A 17,015-nucleotide genomic window follows, 5' to 3' on the forward strand; every position below is an offset into this window, starting at 1 on the left:
CCAAAATTTAGAATAGCACATTAAGGGCCAGATGTATGACCGTTTTTGCATGTGCAAACGAGTTTGCGAACCCGTTTACGCATGCAAAAATGGAATGGGGTATGTACAAACCTTATATTGCGCGTCACAATTTATTGTGACTCGCAAAATAGAGTTCTGCGACTCGCTATTAGGAAGGGGGCGTTCCCTTCCTAATAGCGAGCACAACCCTATGTACAAAGGGTGGTAATGGGGTCGCAAAAAGGAAGGGGTCACCAGGGGACCCCTTCCCCTTCGCGAACGCAGGGGAAAATATTTTTTAAGGGCAGGCAGTGGTCCCAGGGACCACTGCCTGCCCTTAAAAAATTAAACAAAAACTTTGCATGTTTTCTTATTAAATGCATCCCGTTTTTCTTTTAGGAAAATGGGCTGCATTTGAAAAAAAACTGCTTTATTCAAAAGCAGTCACAGAGATGGTGGTCTCCTGACCCCGGCAGCCCACCATCCCTGTGAGGCTGGCCAATCCCAATGGGGTCAAAAATTGTGAGTGGCTCATGAATATTGATGAGCCTTGCATTTTGCGACCCGATTGGGATTCGCTAACAGTGTCTCTGACACTGTTGTACATTGGATTTAGCGCCTCGCAATTTGAGACTCGCAATTTTTCGCAAATTGCGAGGTGCTAAATCTAACGGTCGTACATCTAGCCCTAAGTCTCTTATAAAATTAAGTTAGATCGTTGTCTACCATATTCAGTGCAGCCAAGTGACCCATCCTTTGTTTGCTGATTTATACTAGGTTTCTAGGACAGCTTCCTTTCGCCATATGCATTTTTTTGAGTCGTTTCATTCTACAATGCAGTGAGATTTTATGGCTTCTATCAAATCGATGATTTCACTGCGACTTTTACCTTTGTATCTGAGAAGTGCAGAATCTTTAAATGTAAATGTGGTCAAGCCTTAAGTGAGAAGCTGACTTTTATGGCACTTGAAACACTTCAGCCCTGGCTGCCAGTGGATGGGATCCATCAATTTAACGCTGAACCTTCTGGTGCCATCTCATCTTCGACTTGGACAGGATTTTGGACTTCACAGAGGTAGCGGCTTTCACTCAAATTTGCTAAAGGATGCAGAGTATGGGAAGCATTCTGAGTTTTTTCAGTTGATACTTACATCACATGTTAGTGACAATTTTGTAAGGAAAGAGTTATAAATGCTGAAGGTTGTATTTTTGACATTTGCAGTCACAGGACTGGTCGTTTCACTTTGTAACCAGGATGCGCAGAACCTCTTAGTGTAGATGTGGTCAGTCCAAGGTGAGCAACAGACATCCACCACACTGAGACAGAACCTTCTGGTGCCATAGGATCCTGGATTTGGTCATGATGCTGGGCTGCAGAGCAGTGGTTTATCTGCTAAAAGATGGCATGGCTCTGGGAGCCATTCTGTTTTTTTTTACTTGGAACCTTAATCAGCATTTTGTAACAATTCTGGTAGGAAAGATTTGCGAGAGCTGAAGGTTGTCTTTTTGGCACTTACAGTCTCAGAACTAGTCATGTTTCTTAAACGGTTAGTTGATGAGGGAGCGCATGGTTGTCTGAGGCCAGTGTGTTTGATGTGGCAGGAGAAGGCTTTCCTAAAGCTGTTCACTCACTCATTAATAAACTCAATATTCCAGTCATCCATTTCAGGACCAAGTTACTCACCATTCTGCCATCCCAATCAGTAATTCCCTGAATCATATCTGTATTCATTCATACATACATTCACTTATCCATTTAGTCATTCTTCCATTTGTCTATAAGCTCAGACAAATTCACCAATCAGTGAAGAAGCACTTGCACATATTAAATTCGAGGCCTATTGACTTTGCTATTGCTTGTTTTGCCTAAAGGGTGTATTTGAATCAATTTTGTCATTTCATATGCAGGGAGGACTTGATAAAAGAAAACAAATAAACATTAGTTTTCATTCCATGATTTATTTTTCCTCCACAGCAGTACAGAGTCAAATCAAGAAGTTACATTCTGTGAGCATCATCTCAGGTAGGAAATGTTCTTAGTTTGAAGCCACAGTGCTCTGAATCCAGTTGACGTAGTTGCAGACCTTGGTGTAAACTCCTGGGTAGTTTCTCTGAGCACAACCAATACCCCAGGAGACCACACCCTGGAGCTGACCATTGCAGACCACTGGGCCACCGGAATCACCCTGAAAGAAAAAGGCAATGTTCATAGAATGTTGACTTGAGAATATTATGTGCAACCCGAGACTAATGCGTACAATAAAGTCAACCTCATTGCACTAGTCTGACAGAATATGATAATGAAATCACAACTTGTATCATTCATCACATGTGAGTAATGGTTGCAAGCATAGTATTCTGTTGTATGTGTTCTGAAATATTGAACATTACTTTGGTTGTAAAATCTCTTTTTAGCCAAATGCACTTTTCCTAAGTGTTGCACCATACACCACCGCATGTGGCATAGCAATGTGTATGGAAACCCAATCACTTCTCATAATGGATTTGTAATGCCATTGGCAATGTTTTTAAATATATTTCTCTTTGGGCTGTGTATGCATTTATTTGAGAAGAATGTTGATTTGATTGCAGTCTACATCAGAAAAGGATCCCCAAGGTGTTTGAGGCACAAGTCAACAGACGTCAGTATTGTGTCCAGGTCTGGAGACCAGTTAGCGGTGCTAGTGCCCTGTGTTATTGTCATTCTGGCCTTAGAGGAATGTTCCAGGGGGTTCTCTGGGGCTCTAGAATATAGCGCATCTGAGTGATTTTAAAGGTACCGCAGGGATGAGAGAGATAAAGCCTAGAGTGGGGCTTTCCAGTACTGAGGAGGCAGTGGGGCACATAGTAGCAGTGAGGCAATGTGATTACAAACCTGATGGATTGGAAGAGGCATAAAGAGAGATGGTCTGAACAAAATCAAGAGAAATGACGAAAATATCTGAACTCTAGCTTTGAACCTTTTAAAGGGACCTGGTGTGTGAAGGAGGAGCAAATTTACATGGTTGAAAAGACCAAGGATAGCAATTTCTCACCTTTTTCAAATGGTTTTGGTTGAAACCATGCTGGAAGGTGAGGTGCACTGCAACAAATGTCCTCTTTTCATCGCACAATTTCCCCACGGAATGTGAAAAGCACCTTACGCCCTATTCCATCACTGATGTATTCTCCTGAGAATTGGGTCGGGATCTGATGCCGACCCAGAATCCAGACGCAGTGTTTCAGTTGAATGAGGTTGTATAAAATACATCTATTCTTCCCATAGTAAGGCGATGGTAAGGTGGCTTCACAGAGGAGGAAAGTGAATGCATCCCGAGGCCTTGTTCAGTCGGTATTGATGCATTCAGTGCACACTGTGGCAAACCAGAGGCACGCTTATCAGCCAGGGATCCATTCCTAATTCAGTCCTTCCTCAGCTCCTGCCAACACAACCCTCATTAATGTGTTCTTCTACTAAACTCATTGCCTTTATTCTGTTTCTAAATATTCCTCTCTCCTTCCAGTCATTTTCTTCTCCACCAAAACAAAACCCTAGAATAAGAGTCCATGTTCTGCACAAGTGCACCTGTGCCTTGGACTCTTCTTGGTAACACAAAGGCGTTAAAGAGGCAGACAAATAAGTGTTCAATATCGCCTTTGAGTTTTGTTACCTCTTTGATATTTTATTTTATTTTGATTTAATAGTTTACCCACTATTGAGTCCTGTCTATCAATTAATTATTACTCCAGTTCCTATGAGCTGCATCTACTACAGATCCAACCATGATGTGCAATGAATTATGTACGTTGTGCTGGTGCCGTGTGAAATACCTTAGAATGTCACATACCTGGCAAGAGTCCTTTCCGCCTTCAAGGTATCCTGCGCAGAACATGTTGTTGGTGATCTGCCCTGGGTAGGAGCTGGTGCATTGGCTGGTGGTCAGGATTGGGGCATTCAGGCACTGCAGGGTGTTGGGGTAGTTTGCTGATGAAAAGTGGATAACAAATTAATTTTTGTTGGCAATAGAAATACAACAATTTTTGTCCTGCACAACACATGTCCTAATGTAGATTATGATGAGAATAATAACTGCACAAGAAAACATCTAAACAATCGAGAGGAGAAGATGCCCTGTGGAGAGACCTTCAGGATTTGCTATTGTGCATTACAGTAAATTGAGGGACTTTTTGTTTCCCTTTTTCTCCATTTCCTCTAGCCTTTTGGCAGAGCTTAGAACCAGCAGGAATGCAGTACACAAAGAGGTTAATTATTATTATTATTTTGCTTTCCTGTCATACATTATTTGCTAGTGTAGAATGTCATTGATTACCCGGACACTAAACAGGTGAATTGACTTCACAATCAAAGACTAAGGGCCATATGTAGGTAGCCTAATACCGGTCGGTAACGGCCGATTTTCGGTAAAAATCCCGTTACCGACCGGTATTCAGGCTTTTGGTATGTAGGGGGGACATTTCAGGATTCGGTAATTTACCGAATCGGTAAAATTACCAAATCGGTAATTTTACCGATTCGGTAAATATCGAATCCTGAAATGAGATGTAGGGGGAGTGTGTGGGTGTTGTGTGGATTCGTTATTTACCACCAACTAAAAGTTGGTGGTAAATGACGAATGTCTTAGAAAAAGCATTGTTTGGCCCTTAGAAGTGTGCAATGTGGCAGACATACATGCCCTTAGGGCATGTATGTGTGCCACATGTGTACACATGCAGGAATCAGGGGTGCAACAGGGTGTCACTGTGACACCCTGCCACCCTTGATTGTGCTCCCCCCATTACCGAATCGGTATTTACCGATTCGGTAATGGTAACTGGCTTCCCATCGATTCCTACGGGCCTCCTGGCCCATAGGAATCAATGGGAAGCCAGTTACCATTACCGAATCGGTAAATACCGATTCTTAATTACCGACCAATTCCGATTCGGTAATTTTTACCGACTGATTACCTACATAGCATTTACCACTTCATAAATACCGAATCGGTAAAATTCGGTATTTATGAAGTGGTAAATGTTAGGCTACCTACATAAGGCCCTAAATACCTTCTGTTGTATGTCGATTAGTTGGAAGTGGTGATCAACAGTATGAGACTGCTCTGGGATAAATTCTGGCCCTGAGCATTGCTCTAATGAATTTTCTGTAAGGTATTGACCTGCCATTTAACAGTGAATTGCACATAACCCCCACTTGAAGTTCTTGTTAAAGATAAATCCTTGTCCCCTAGACTACTTACAGCCACTGCCGGACATGTTGCCCCATCCTGAGATCAGACACTGGGTTCCAGATGCAGCGCAGCCTGATGGGAGGGCGACGGCCTTGACGTAGCTGTTGAGAGTCGCGGCTCTGGACAGTTTGATCAGCATGATTTATTTATTTATTTCTAAATTTGTAAAGCGCATGGTTACACTGTCATTGTCCAGGTTCCTGGAGCTGTAGTTGGGGTGTCTGATGACCTTGGTGGAATCAATGAACTGTTCGGTTCCTTCATTTGATGCAATGTTGTGCTCTCCAAGTCTCACATTGATACGTCTGGAACAAGAACCAAATTAAATATTGCCTTTTAATTCTTTATAGTCAAAACAGCAGTTTTATACATCCTAGGTCCGATGTACGACCATTGGATTTAGCGCCTTGTAATTTGCGACAAATTACGTGTCACAAATTGCGAGGCGCTAAATCCAATGTACAACAGTGTCAGAGGCACTGTTAGTGATTCCCAATGGGGTCACAAAATGCGAGGCTCATCAATATTCATGAGCCACTCGCAATTTGCGACCCCATTGGGAATGGCCAGCCTCACAGGGATGGTGGCCTGCTGGGGTCAGCAGACCACCATGTCTGTGACTGCTTTTCAATAAAGCAGTTTTTTTTTTCAAATTTAGACCGTTTTCCTTAAAGGAAAATGGGATGCATTTAAAAAAGAAAAAATGAAACGTTTTCGTTTAATTTTTTAAGGGCAGGCAGTGGTCCCTGGGAGAAGGGTGGTAAGCTGCGACTGCTTTGCGACCGCATTTGCAGTCAGAAAAGAGTCATACATAGCTGGGGGACTAGCTATTAGGAAGGGACCCCCTTGGTACGCCCCTTCCTAATAGCAACTCAGTATTCCTATTTTGCTAGTCTCAAATAAATTGTGACTCCCAAAAGGAAAAGTACATGGCCAACTCCTTTTTTGCGGTCGCAAAGGGGTCTACAACCCCCCTGCAACCGCAAAAAACGGTCGTACATCTGGCCTGAAATCATGAAAATGTTTCTTCTATTTGGTTGTTTTCGCCCGGGTATGTTGCTTCATAAGGTAAGAGCAAGCCTCACCAACTCCTGGTTCATGGTGCATGTTTGTGATGTGAAAATTAATGGGTTGAGAAGAAAGCATATCAAGGGTTAGTTAGTCTCTTAAGTACCATACCTCTTGCAAACAATGTCAAGCATGTGAGACTTTTTTATGAGATATCAAGTGTTCTATGGTGAGCCCCAAGAAAGCACCCATTGCAGCCAGCCCTGGCTTCCCATCTGCATATACATAACTACCAGTTGTGCAGCAGGGTTTGCTCCTTCTGTTTGTCACCCACCACGAGACCAGGCTCCCTTCTATCCATGACAGGAGATTGAGTCCTTGATTGACTGTCAGACTCTGATCACCTGATATCCAAAGGTTACTGCTGTCTTTGAAAGCCTTATAATTGTTCTCTGACCAGTTTGTCATTGATTGCCTCAACAATGGAAGCCTTGACGCAGGCCTTAAATAACTAATTGACCTGGGGTCTGGTGTTATATATTTTATAATATGTGCGCGACCACTGAATGGTGTCATGTTTTGTATAGGGAAAAATCTGAAACTACAAAATTACCAATTTGAGCCTTTTAGTTGTGAGTGAACACACCATTGGCTGTGGATAACAATCTGCTGGCAGGGCGCTCAAATGCTGCTTCCCCGACCGGCCCATGAAACCTGCTAACAAGAGTGAGTGTTCCTAGTGAGGTGGTCAGATTTGTTCACTTTCCACCTGGAGCCAGAACTGATATCAGTTGGTGTCATCGTCAGAACATTGTTGACCTTACAACAGTATTAGGTATATATGTTCATATCTCATGCAGTCTTCAGACTGAGTTTTTCAGGAAATTGAAATTGAAATTCTTTTTCGAAAAAAATAAATCTGATGTCCCTGTAGATCATCCCAATGACACTGGTTTACGCCTGAAATCGACATTTACACCCCCTCCACACCTGATTCCAGCTGAAATAACTGCGTTTGAGCAGGCTGTTTTCAACGATGTGGAATCCTTTCAGGACAAAAGTGTTTACAAGAATATGAGCTCGGCAGAATTTCAGGCTTTGCAGTCATTACATCAAAATTCTTCGATTGTAATCAAACCAGCAGATAAGGGGGGAGGGATTGTGATACAGAATGCTGTTGACTATGACCTGGAGTGCAGGCGTCTCTTGAACAATCCTAAAAACTACATACCTCTGTCGGCCGATCCCTCCCCTCACCTAAAGGCAACTATATGTAACCTTGTAGAACATGCTGAGTCTAGTGGATATAACACCAAACACGAGGCTGATTACCTGACTAAAGGAGTGGGTGTAATTCCTTATTTTTATACCTTGCCTAAAACACATAAAAATAAGTTACCGCCTCAAGGCCGCCCAATAGTTTCTGGTATAGGGTCCCTGTTAGAGCCCCTTTCCACCTATTGTGACCACTTCTTAAAACCACTGATCCAAAACACCTTTACTTATCTAAAAGACACCAAGAGTTTCTTGGCATCATTACAAGATTTGATAATCACACTTCCTTCCTTGTATCATTGGACATTGAGAGTCTGTACACTAACATCCCCCAGGACGACACCATCAAAGTCATTGGGGAAGCCTTGGACTCAGAACCATGGGTTTTCGAAACACCTAAACAATTTGTCGTTGAGTGTGCGACTCTGGCACTTAAGAAGAATTTTTTTGAATATCAGGGTTCATTGTACCTTCAGTCCACAGGCACTTCGATGGGCAGCACTTTTGCGCCGAGTGTGGCGGGGCTCTATGTTTATGATTTTGAACGTAAACACATTCTGAGCTCTTCGCATCCCTTTTCTATATACCTTTCTTTTTGGAAGAGGTATATAGATGATATTTTTATCATCTGGGAAGGGCCTGAGGATATTCTTCTTGAGTTTTTCAGTTGGATTAATACCTGTGACGCCAATCTGACATTTACCCACAGCTATGATAAGGAAGAGATGGTATTTTTGGATGTAGTTGTCACTAAGAGGGAAGGGTTGTTACTGACTAAAACCCATTACAAACCCACCTCGAAGAACAACTTATTGACGTTCTCCAGTTTTCACCCGCGTCCATTGCGAGAAAATCTACCGTACGGGCAGTTTTTACGCATTCGGCGCAATTGTAGTAAATTAGAGGATTTCAGGACACAATCTAAGGATTTGACCCTCAAACTGAGACAGAGGGGCTATCCCGAAAAGATTTTGACAGCTAGTCGTAAAAGGACCAGGAATCAACCTAGGGATATCCTTTTACAGACCGATGTTAAGGAAAGAACGGATATACCTTTGACATGTGTCACTACCTACAATATTGCATCGAATACCATTTCTACATCCATCAAAAAACATTGGAGGATTCTCACCAGCAACAATCTGAAGTGGGAAAAACCTCTTTTCTCAAACAAAAAGGCTAAGAGCATTAAGGATTCACTGGTCCATACCAGACCCAGGAATACTCAGAGTGAGGGTCATCCTTCTGTCCTTAGTGCTTGGGGTCTTCCACCAGTTTCAGGACACTTCCCATGTGGGTCGTGTAGTGTTTGCCATCTGACTACACCCACCAAGACATTGCTTCTGGAAAGTGACAAGATCTGGACATAACGTGGTCACACTAATTGTAACACCTCCGACGTAGTGTACTTGATCACTTGTCCGTGTCAATTACAGTATGTAGGGATGACCACCAGGAAGATTAAACAACGTATAGTGGAACATCGCAGTAACATTCGCTGCAAAAGATCTACAACGAAACTGACTGAACATTTCTTGCGTTTGAATCATACTGCGGATGATCTACATTGGACGATCATTGAGCAAATTAAACCAGGCCTTAATTCACCCAATTTGCTCTTTGAAAAAGAACAGCGATGGATATATCGCGTGTCAACACATTTAGTGGGGTTGAATGATAATATCCCATTGGGTACAGTGATGAGACGCAGTAATTAGTGTTTCCACATACACTATATATCCCTGTACACATATATATTGATGTTGGAGTATTTGGAATCAGGAATGAGGACCCTGTATGTATCAACAGATGACCTTTTAATGATGTAGCACTTGTACTCTTTTGTTCCTACAGTTGTTTCTAACTGTTATTATAATTGAGGGTTATCGTTCTTCAATGATGTTACTACGAGACATATAATACTGAATACAGGCTTACTCCTTTTCACGGTTTATTTTGTCAATCCCATGTGGGTTTCTAATGCGGTTACGCTTGTTCTGATTCCTCCTTTTTAAACTGGAAAATGTATGTGCGAGATTTTAAATAAAGTTTGAGAGGAAACGAATGAATCTTAGAGTTAGCGTTCTAGCGTGAGTCCGGAGACGGGCAGGACTGTCCCTTCTCCATTTTTGATGTTCGGGATGACTTCCTGGTCACGTGACGCTGGTAGCTGCTAACTGGGATTGGTTGTTATTCCCAATCAGTTGACCCTCTCTTTATTTAAACACGGAAGTGTCGGCCCGTCAATGACTCCAGGCACGGTGGGACGATATAGGTGGACCTATTTGGCAGGGGACTTGGACGAAGTGAGTACTGCTTGAAAAGCTGCGTTGTCTTTAGCGGTTTGGTATTTCTTTTAAATTAGCGGGTGGACGAACTTGGATTAATCCTCCCGTATTTTTTCTATTGCAGTTGTTCTGTAGTCCCCCCACCCACTCGTTTGCCTAAGGAGCATACACTTTCGTAAATACACGTAAGCCCTGATTGTTTTTCTGTTTTTGTTGCTTGCTCTGTGTTGAAGTCTGCACCATTATGTCTGTGGCGCCTTCTCGACACAATTCATTGACTAGCCTTTGATCTTGAAATAGACACGCTGTATCACCTGTTTTTATTAATGATAGAAATGACTGACGCATTTGCATCTATGCATGGATTAATTAAGGAGAGCACGCAATTTATGTTTTCCGAGTATTGATTTCATTTAAAGTTAATGAGACATGTATCTATGCCACTGTCGATTGATTCCTGACAATCTTGCTAGAATTTGTTTTTGTGCCGGTTTTACGTCTCTTGGATGGTTTGAGATGAACTGATATGTATAAAACATACATGTACTACAGATTAATGTTGTTTTTTACAGACATTTCAAGGCTTTTTGGGAAATTCTCGAAGGCCACCACAAAACCGTGAGTTAATTCGGTCTTGTTTCTTCACCTGAGGTCAGGGTAAGCCTTAGCGAGCTTATACCGCCAAGGTGATTTGTTCACTTGATAGGTCCTGAAGAAAGCTTCGTGCAGTGACGTATAGAAGCTGAAACATGTCGACCAAACTATCACGCAAATAGGATATATCTGATCAATTGATATCAGTTGAAATAGTCCTTTATACACTTGCTTTTAACTAGTGCCAGGTTCGTCGTCATTAAAATTATTTTTGGACGAATCCTGTGTACTTTTTAATTCACACCACTCCCCTTTTTTTGCACACTCACCATATTTGAATTGTCTTCACTGGTCTGATATCTTTGCTCGGTTGTAATCAAAACGTTGAAGCACACCAGAGGTGCATTAGGCACCTCTGGTGGAACCCTATGATGAAGCATGTCAGCAACCAGGTTGGTGAGTGAGGGTTCTTTATACATATCAGATTGATTTGTTCAGGGAACATTATCACATTATAGGTTTCCCTAGCTCCGCTTGGGACTCTTACTTTTCTTTTTTCTTCTGTAGACATTCTTTTGTTGTTTGATTTTTGAATGGCACCACTACATCCTTCATCTACCAAGGATTTTACGCAATTATTCTCTATTTCTATTCCACTATCCAGTCATGAAATATGTCCATGTGCAATGGGTATTACAGAAGGGGGCACATAAGCATCTGCAGCCATTTTAACAACACGGAAGAGCCCTCAAGCACAGAAGCGGCCAACAAAATACCCATTAAAACCAATTCTTACCAGAGGGCTTATAGACACTTTTTCAGAAATGAAAATACTTTTGGCTACACCGTGGGATTAATACATGAGCTAATATGGTCAATTTGGATGCTTCTCAAGTTTAGGTAGAATAATTATACCCATATGCTCAACTATTGACTGTCCCAAAGTATATGCTCAAAGGTTCCAGGTTAGAATAGAAAACAGCTGACATGGCTCAATGTCAAATAATTAACTGAGCCGCTGTAGGTCAATAATTGAATTGAATTAAATTAATGACAAACATTGGGTTTACCCACCTTTCCCTAGTTACTCTATGAAACAAAAGTACTTCTTGCCCTCACTCATAGGGCATCTGCCAGATGTGATGCTTTTAAGTATAATCTAGATCGGTCTATCAGGCGAGGACCTGCTGTTCTTAATGGATCTGAAATTGTCTTACATTCAGCTTGGGTGATTACTTTCTTGCAAGTTGAACTCACTAAGTGTGTATACTCTAGCCAATAGCATGCATAGCTGAACTTCAGTAGACTTACGATTGGTAGCAGTGAGCAGCCGACACGACCCATTGGCTGTTGATGAGGGACCCGCCGCAGAAATGGTAGCCGACATTCAGGGACACCTGGTAGGGGAGTGCATTCTTCCCACAAGTGTAGCCCCCAACAATTTTATCATCATCATCAATGGGTAAAGCAGCTGAAAGAGAGGCAAGAAATATACCAAAGGTGAACTAAGTTATAAAATACTCCATTGGGCGACACATACACCATCACCGACATCAACTATGATGATGAGGTGATAAAGTCAAAATTAGCAAAATGCTACCACACTTATCTTAAATATCAGATTGTGCTAGATAAACATGTGTGAAAAATATCTGTAAATGTTGAATTTTCGTGGAGATAATGTGCATATTTGTTGGTCAATTGAAAAGCTGACTGAATGTAACTCTCCAGAGAGATAAAAAGCTAAACACAAAATTGTTACAATATGTTTCTGAATGGGTGTGTCATAGTAACTTGGGGGCTTATTTACAAGCCCCTTGCACCACTGGAGCATCACTTTTTATGATGCCCTGGATGTACAGAGAGCAGACCCATATCTACGAGGCCACGCAAAGCCATTTCGCATGGCTTTTCATGACCTCGTAGATATAGTGTAAGGCAAACACAACGCAAGTTGCTGTGTTGCCGCACACTGCGTCAAGGAGGCATTCCATGGGTGTTGCAGTGGGCTTTCCATTGCAGCACCCATGCAGTGCCGGACTGGAAACCAGAACAGGCCCTGGCAAACTGCTCGGCCGGCCCCCCTGTAGGGCAGGGGGCTGTGCAGCCGAACTGTTTGCTAGGGCCGGTTTCGTCCGATTTTGTTACAGAGGGCCGATATTGCCGTCCCCCGGTAACAAAAACGGCCCACCAGTGGCCCAAAACCAGCCCCCTCCATGGCGGCTCACCTGGGAAATGCTCAGTGCCCGCTACAGCCAGTCTGGCCCTGCACCCATGGGCTTTGGCACATTCCCAGATTTACAAGGATCTGTAAATCTGGCAAAGGGTCAAAACTGTCCGCCTCCCTAGGGAGGCATAAAGAGGAGACATATCTTTATTTGTCCTTGTTTTTTCCTCTTTTCATGTGTGCTGCACGTAGGAGGACAAAGCCTCCATAGATTCTTTTTTGAGCAGGAAGGTTTCCTGTCTTGCACAAAAACAATCCTGCCAACAACTCAGACAGCTTTGCAACATGGTGCAAGGGGCCTGCATTGGCTCTAGGCACCAAATTGTGCGCTGGTGCTGGCTGAAAGGAGAGCAATGCACCATATCTTGTAAATACGGTGCCTTCCTGCCCTTTCGAATTGGCGTAGGACAGTGCAGCTAAAAGACTTACGGTGCTGCCCTATGACAATTCATTGTAAATTATGCCCTAAGTGCATAAGAATGACACAACAAGCTACAAAGTTCAGTGCACTGCTGTGGTAACCATAATGTGATGTCCTGAAGCCATCAGGGAACGTGCTGTCCAGAAATATCACCATAGAAAGAACAAACACTAAATTGGTCAAGAGGAATTAGTTTTTGGCTAAAAGTCTCTTGAAGCAACAATTCTCCTTGTCTCGTGCATGATTTGGCTATGCAATAGGCCTATTGGTTTTTCATTTAAGTCTAATTTAAACCAAGATGAAAAGAGATAACCCGCAAAAGTAATAGCTACATTTCAAAGGTGAATTAATCTATTAATTTTATTTCTCTGTTTGTTGTAACGAATTGCTTTTTTAACATTACATACAAAGCAACATTTCTCACTTTTTAAAGGAAATGCTATGAACGTTTGGTAGCCAAGTTATCAAACTCTCCTGAGTCTAATATTCTAAAGAGCATTGGCATGTAGTTCGGAAAGGTTTTTGACCCAGGTAGGATATATTTAAAAAAAGAGCATCAAACAACAAGCCATCATATACAAAAGTATGATTAACAACTATCCCCAGAATTTCCGTGCTGAGAACATTTGAAAAGAAGAAAAGAAATTGTATAAAAAACAACAAACTGCTCTTCAGCATTCTCATATTCCATAAACACAAAACTCCGTCCACCAGATATTCTACAATGGCCAAATATTAAAGCATAATTAATGTTTTTCCATAAAATAGAGAAGAATCACAAAATATCACCAGTGAAAAATTAGCGTGCCTAGTTTGTAAACTCAGAGGCGCTTTTAATGCTGGACACCCACTGACTTAGATAAACAACTGTATGATATACAAATATCCCGGCACTCAAAAGTGATACCCTTTCTTTCCCCCTGTATATAACCTTTATAAGCAAACTACATTCAATTGTGTCAATATTTCACTGGCGACAAACAAAGATGGATTCATACAAAAAAAATCTTTTTAATTTAAAAAGACATTGTATAAGACATCACAGTTTTCAAACAAGACCATAAAGACCCATTGTCCCTATACAAGCATGACATTGAGGAGACTATTTATAAAGGGTATTTGTAGCTTTACAGTCTTGATCCAAATGCGCAACAGCCGACACGTGTTTCATCACATCAAGTGACTTTCTCAAGGCTTTCAATATACTCTAAAGGCTACATACACCTTTGAAAATCGAACTATGAAATGAGAAGAATCCAACAGGGGCCAGCACATTTTGGATCTTGTCCTTTGGGCTTTGAAAACGTACTATATGCACAAAACCTGACATACAAACAGATGCAGGATCTATGGTACATATTTTTGGAACTACTTATTAGGTAGATTTCCAGAATTCTAACTTGTGAGATAGGCAGACATCGCTTACAAATTGGGAAAATACCAGTCGTATTGGGACCGTGTCTGGCAAATTACCTTGGAGAAATAAGATTTTTAAAGTCACAGAAAAGAATACTTTTGAAAGCCTTGAGGAAGTCACTTGATGTGACGAAACACGTTTCGGCTATTGCGCATTTGGATCAAGACTGTAAAGCTACAAATACCCTTTATAAATAGTCTCCTCAATGTCATGCTTGTTTAGGGACAATGGGTTTTTATGGTCTTGTTTGAAAACTGTCATGTCTTATACAATGTCTTTTTAAATTAAAAAGATTTTTTTTTGTATGAATCCATCTTTGTTTGTCGCCAGTGATATATTGACACAATTGAATGTAGTTTGCTATAAAGGATACATACAGGGGGAAAAAAGGGTATCTCTTTTGAGTGCCGGGATATTTGTATATCATATTGCTTCACATAGTGACTGTTTGCAGGATCTGTGCATCTATGCACCTAAGGTAGTAAGGTGCATTTTTTATCCTGAGTGGCACCACAACTAATTGCTTTTTGTCATTTGTGAATAAGGAAATTAAGAAAATCGTTTTGACTGCCCAGTCTGATTATATATTGTTTTCTGAGGTGCGATCCGCTATACATTACTACCGCTCTTGTGTTTTAGAAAACCAACTGTTTCTTCATTCAACGTAGGCGATTGGGTGAAGGCATGATCAAGTCAAATGGAACCAGAATTGCCAGTGAAGGAAGCACCACAGTTGTGTGACTCCCAGTAATTGCACACTAATCACTATTTTGAAGGGGCTGTAGAGAATGAGGTCTGAACCAATCTTAAAGAAGCTGTTGCAATATTTGAGTGATATAAGTTTGTTTACATTGATTCACCAACATGAAGCTCAGTAATGTTTCATTGTATTCTCCTGTACACTGAATCCCTCAAACCAATGTAATGGCCTGTGGTGATGGACCTTCACTCAGTAGTACAATAACTTGGTGAGTAGTAATAATGAATCTAATGTACCAATCAGAAGAGCAGGTCACACGGTCCAGGACTCCTGACCACTTTACGCTCCATAAAGTGGAGGCAGCCGTGAGTGGAATGTGCAGGTGCAAGTTTTCTGTCAATGTACACAGAGTTGGATCTCGATAACTTCCGATGTGCTTGCTGATAAACATTGGTGATCTGCAGATTTACAAATTTGACCTCCACCCTTCACTTGGTGAGTAGTGATGGACCCAAATCAATATATTTAGCGGAAATGTGAAATGGGTTATTCAGAATAGCAGGCCACACATTCCAAGACTCCTGGACCCTTTTAACATTAGTGAGCTGCAGATTGGGAAACTTGATCTCCACCAAAATGGGGAGAAAAACCTGCCTTTTAAGAGCGGAGTGGTGAGGTTGTCTTTTCCAGTGAAATTTAGTGTAATGCTAACTCACCAGCAGCCCCCAGGAGGGCACAGATCAGAAGGAACTTCATGGTTGTCCTGAGGGTGGTCGCAGAGTGACTTCTCTGCTGGAGATCCGGATATTTATACCCAACCAGACCCAGCTTTATCTGCTTCTTTTCAAGGCTACTTCTATTTTTGTGCGAAGCAGGTGATGATATGGAAAGAAAATGCATAAAATGTACTGAAGTTAATAGAAGAACAAGATCAATAGGTTAATGATTAGCTGTTTGTTTTTCTCTCAAACTGTGCCCTTCATTTAATCATCATCGAGTGACTGCACACTAGGCGCTCACCATCCACTGATGAGCTGCACTGAACATGGGAACTGGGCACAGCAGATGGCAACACCTGCACGCATAGGAAGGTGGAAAACCCATGGTCTCTTCTAAGTCATAAAAGGAATGAGGAATAAGATTTAGATCAAAGCTCAGCCACTCATAATAAGTTATACAAAACACATAACTTCACTGTTCCATAATATTCCATTCAGTGTCTGGCTCTCAATTACCAGCCCCCCCAAAAAGGTAAACTATTAGCATGACGTGAGTGAGGAAAACAATATTTTAGTGCCTTCCCAGAAAAGTAGTGTTAGAAGATATGAATATAGATCAAAACTGAGCATTTTTGTTATCTTCACATATTACAACATATATATTATGTATACCACAAAACTCAAGAATACTTGACACATTTAAAACAAGCATTAACAAAGCCAATGCGTTTACCAATGCTGTGCAATGGTGTGACTGCTGAGCAGCATGGCTAAAAGTAGAATAAAAAAGTTTTAAAATGTGCAATGCCGTGGTCAATGTTGGCAGGGTGATAGCACGTTTCTTTTAAGTTTCACCCATACAGCACAGCAGGCATTCCATTCTACAAAGTATCTATAAAAATGGACAAAGCCAATAGATCTTGCATATGTGAGGCCTATTGGCTTTGCCAGTGCTTGTTTATGTAAATGTAAATGTAAATTGATACTTGTATAGCGCACTACTCACCCGCAAGGGTCTCAAGGCGCTTGTACGAATACCGCTGTGGAACCCATCCTGGCTTTCCCTGTGAGGCGTCCACTCCTGGGCACCCCCAAGGTGGAGGCCAGGCATCCTTAGCGTTGTGGGGGCTGTTGTGTTTAG

The 17,015-nt window shown here is 41.7% G+C and overlaps 1 protein-coding gene and 1 gene segment (V, D, J or C); one reads left to right on the forward strand and one right to left on the reverse strand.

The window, feature by feature from the left end:
• Nucleotides 1-17,015, forward strand: part of LOC146813330 (T cell receptor beta constant 2-like) — a 934,578-nt gene that overhangs the window by 185,941 nt on the left and 731,622 nt on the right.
• On the reverse strand, nt 1,944-16,004 carry LOC146813332 (trypsin-3-like). Its single transcript, XM_085620143.1, has 5 exons — nt 15,872-16,004; nt 11,702-11,861; nt 5,235-5,530; nt 3,828-3,964; nt 1,944-2,186 (listed from the first exon to the last, which is right to left on the reverse strand). The coding sequence occupies exons 3-5, from the start codon at nt 5,362-5,364 to the stop codon at nt 2,037-2,039; spliced, it is 417 nt and encodes a 138-aa protein (XP_085476269.1). The 5' UTR covers nt 5,365-5,530; nt 11,702-11,861; nt 15,872-16,004; the 3' UTR covers nt 1,944-2,036.

Source organism: Triturus cristatus, chromosome 7, assembly GCF_964204655.1.
Source record: "Triturus cristatus chromosome 7, aTriCri1.1, whole genome shotgun sequence".
NCBI classification, from domain to species: domain Eukaryota; kingdom Metazoa; phylum Chordata; class Amphibia; order Caudata; family Salamandridae; genus Triturus; species Triturus cristatus.